At 36.7% G+C, this 3,159-nt stretch overlaps 1 protein-coding gene across 1 annotated transcript in view; it reads left to right on the top strand.

Moving 5' to 3' along the window:
* The window catches only part of LOC104760764 (respiratory burst oxidase homolog protein D), a 4,471-nt gene continuing 2,938 nt past the window's right edge, over positions 1,627-3,159 (top strand). The window contains exons 1-3 of the mRNA XM_010483724.2: positions 1,627-2,436; positions 2,523-2,685; positions 2,868-2,916. Coding sequence (XP_010482026.1) covers positions 1,809-2,436; positions 2,523-2,685; positions 2,868-2,916 — 840 coding nt within the window. The 5' untranslated portion in view covers positions 1,627-1,808. The remainder of the gene's footprint in view (positions 2,437-2,522; positions 2,686-2,867; positions 2,917-3,159) is intronic.

Here is a 3,159-nt window from a genome sequence, read left to right as displayed (position 1 = left end):
AATTCAAACATTGTAAAAACTAATAGAGGGTTATGTTACTGATTAGACTGATTTCCATTTACGCATGGTCACTATACCAGGTAGTCTCATAGGATGCCACGTCTCCCCCCAGTTTGCCACATCCACAGCGCGTGTAAGAAACATGGTCCTAGAGTTGTAATTTCGACAACCCCTTTGGTTACTCACCTAAATAACCTGCTTATTGTGCTATATTCTTAACAACATAATGAAATGTGGCTACTGCCATAAATCGCCCTTTTTTAATATCATGGTTTCATAATAATAAATATAGTATTTTTTAATTTTAATATCCATTCCGTCCAAAAATAAACCGTTATTGAATAACTTCTATATATTTAAAAATAATTAATACAAATAATTAATACATAATTAATACATAATTGTAAATAATTAATACATAATTGTAAATTAGTCGTTAATTAATCACTACATTTGATGACTACATTATAATTATATTGTGTAGTCGTAAAATAGTCGAAGCATAATCGCTAAATTTAGTGACTATATTACGACTAAATTTACAACTATTCAAAATAGTCTTAATATAGTCGCTATTTGGCGACTAATTTTACGACTATTTATTTTAGCGGCTCTCGATTTACGACTACTGGTTTTAGTAACTATTTAGTCGTAATATTGTTTAGCGACTAAATAGTGACTAATAGCGCAGTCGCTATTTGCATGTTTTCTTGTAGTGCTCGTATAAATCGTCATCATATGAGATGCATTAAGAAGCCAAAATATAGGAGTGTGGCTGATATGATAATTGATGGAGATGGAAAGACTAGGAGAATGAAGATTGATCAAGTGTTGTTCAAGAGAAGTTCAGTAGGATTATAATTCGCCATGATCTTCCTTTTGCTCTTGTTGAATATGAAGAGATGAGAGGGTTTTTTCAATATATGAATCCAAATTACAACTACTACACTATACACACAGCAGCAATGGACATTGTTAAAACTTGGGAGAGCAAGAAGAATAGGTTGACGATAGAGTTGGAAAGGTTTCAGAGTATGATATGTTTAACTGACGATAGAGTTGGAAAGGTTTCAGAGTATGATATGTTTAACTTTTGATTGTTGGACAGCAATTTATGGTGAAGGTTATATATCTTTGATAGCCTATTACATCAACGAAAACTAGACTTTGGAAAGCAAGATCTTTTCATTTTATGACATATTCACATGAGTTTGAAATTTTCATAAACGGGTTCAACCCAACCTATTTATTATAATGAATTGAATTTATATGTTCAAATCTAATAATATAAAACCCAATAAATATAAAAATTCACAAAATGACAAGATCTTGCTATTTAAAATGACATACCTCCTCACAAGATCTTGTCTATGAAAATTCATATGGGGTTACGTTGTTTTGTCTGTTTTGTTTAAGCAATTCACACGGGGTTGGTGTATAAATGACTCGGTGTTGAAATGTATAAGATGACCCAAAGCTGAAATGAAAAAAAAGTCAAAATAAATGGTCAGTAAAGAATTTTGACCATACTGGTGCGGTCCATCCATAGTTTCCCACTACCTTCCGTGATTTAGCACATCACAGATAAATGGCAATTTGCATGCCATTTATTTCATCTATTCCTTCACTCTATAAATATATATAAAACAAAAATCAGTTTCTTCCATACATAAAAACCAAACACCTTTTGAGAGCATAAATTTTATGTATTGACTAAAATAGTAAAATTACGGGTGTTATTTGCATATAGATCTCCGGGGTTTTCTTGGCCATATCAAGAGTGAGATCTTTTTAGTTTGTTAGAATTGATGAAGATGAGACGAGGCAACTCAAGTACCGACCATGAACTTGGGATTCTACGAGGAGCTAACTTGGACACCAACTCCGATACAGAAAGCATTGCTAGCGATCGCGGCGCCTTAAGCGGTCCGCTCGGCGGGCCTAAACGTGCGTCCAAGAAAAACGCGAGATTCGCTGCGGATCTTCCCAAGAGAAGCAATAGTGTTACCGGCGGCCACGGTGACGACGATGAGTACGTGGAGATCACGTTGGATATTAGGGACGACTCTGTGGCCGTCCACAGCGTCCAACAAGCAGCTGGAGGAGGATCCCACCTAGAGGATCCAGAGCTAGCACTTCTCACGAAGAAGACGCTCGAGAGCAGCCTCAACAACACCACTTCCTTATCCTTCTTTCGAAGCACCTCCTCACGCATCAAAAACGCCTCGCGGGAGCTCCGTCGCGTGTTCTCTAGACGCCCTTCCCCGGCCGTGCGGCGGTTTGACCGCACTAGCTCTGCCGCCATCCACGCACTCAAAGGTCTCAAGTTCATAGCCACCAAGACAGCCGCGTGGCCAGCCGTCGATCAACGTTTCGATAAACTCTCCGCTGACTCAAACGGCCTCTTACTCTCATCCAAGTTTTGGGAATGTTTAGGTAATTAAATCACTTCTGCTAAAGAATTCTACTGTACGTTTCCATTTTTGTTACTTTCATTTAAAGTTTTATCTTTTTAACTCTAGGAATGAACAAGGAATCTAAAGAGTTTGCAGACCAGCTCTTTAGAGCATTAGCTCGCCGGAATAACATTTCGGGCGATGCGATCACAAAGGAACAGCTCAGGCTATTCTGGGAACAGATCTCAGATGAAAGCTTCGATGCCAAACTCCAAGTCTTTTTCGACATGTAAAGCTTTTTTACGTATTTCACCTAACCCAAAAGAAATATCTAACGCGTAATCACTATTTGTCGTTTAATATATGACTCTTAATGGAAAATTAAACGGTCATCAGAATTTAAGGACCAAAATAATAATATTAATCATTTGGTGGATTTGTAACTAATAAATGACATCACTGTTTGGTCAGGGTTGACAAAGATGAAGATGGGCGAGTAACAGAAGAAGAAGTGGCTGAGGTGAGAAACCACACACCATTCAGTAATTATCTTTTCAAATATTATTTTATTAGTGTTATGTGCATATATTATATACTTGGTTGATAGTTTTTTCTCATATTTTATTTATATATCTATCAATATTCTTGGTTGGTTTATAATCTTGACAATTTTGTCCACGCGCAAATCCCCACTTGACTTTATCTGATGACGTTTACTGTTAACATCAGCAATATATTAACTGCATGTGAACACGACAATAAT

The sequence above is a fragment of the Camelina sativa genome, chromosome 18 (assembly GCF_000633955.1).
Source record: "Camelina sativa cultivar DH55 chromosome 18, Cs, whole genome shotgun sequence".
NCBI classification, from domain to species: Eukaryota; Viridiplantae; Streptophyta; class Magnoliopsida; order Brassicales; family Brassicaceae; genus Camelina; species Camelina sativa.
Note: the sequence above shows the minus strand (reverse complement) of the source record. Positions and strands in the feature narration are given on the sequence as shown.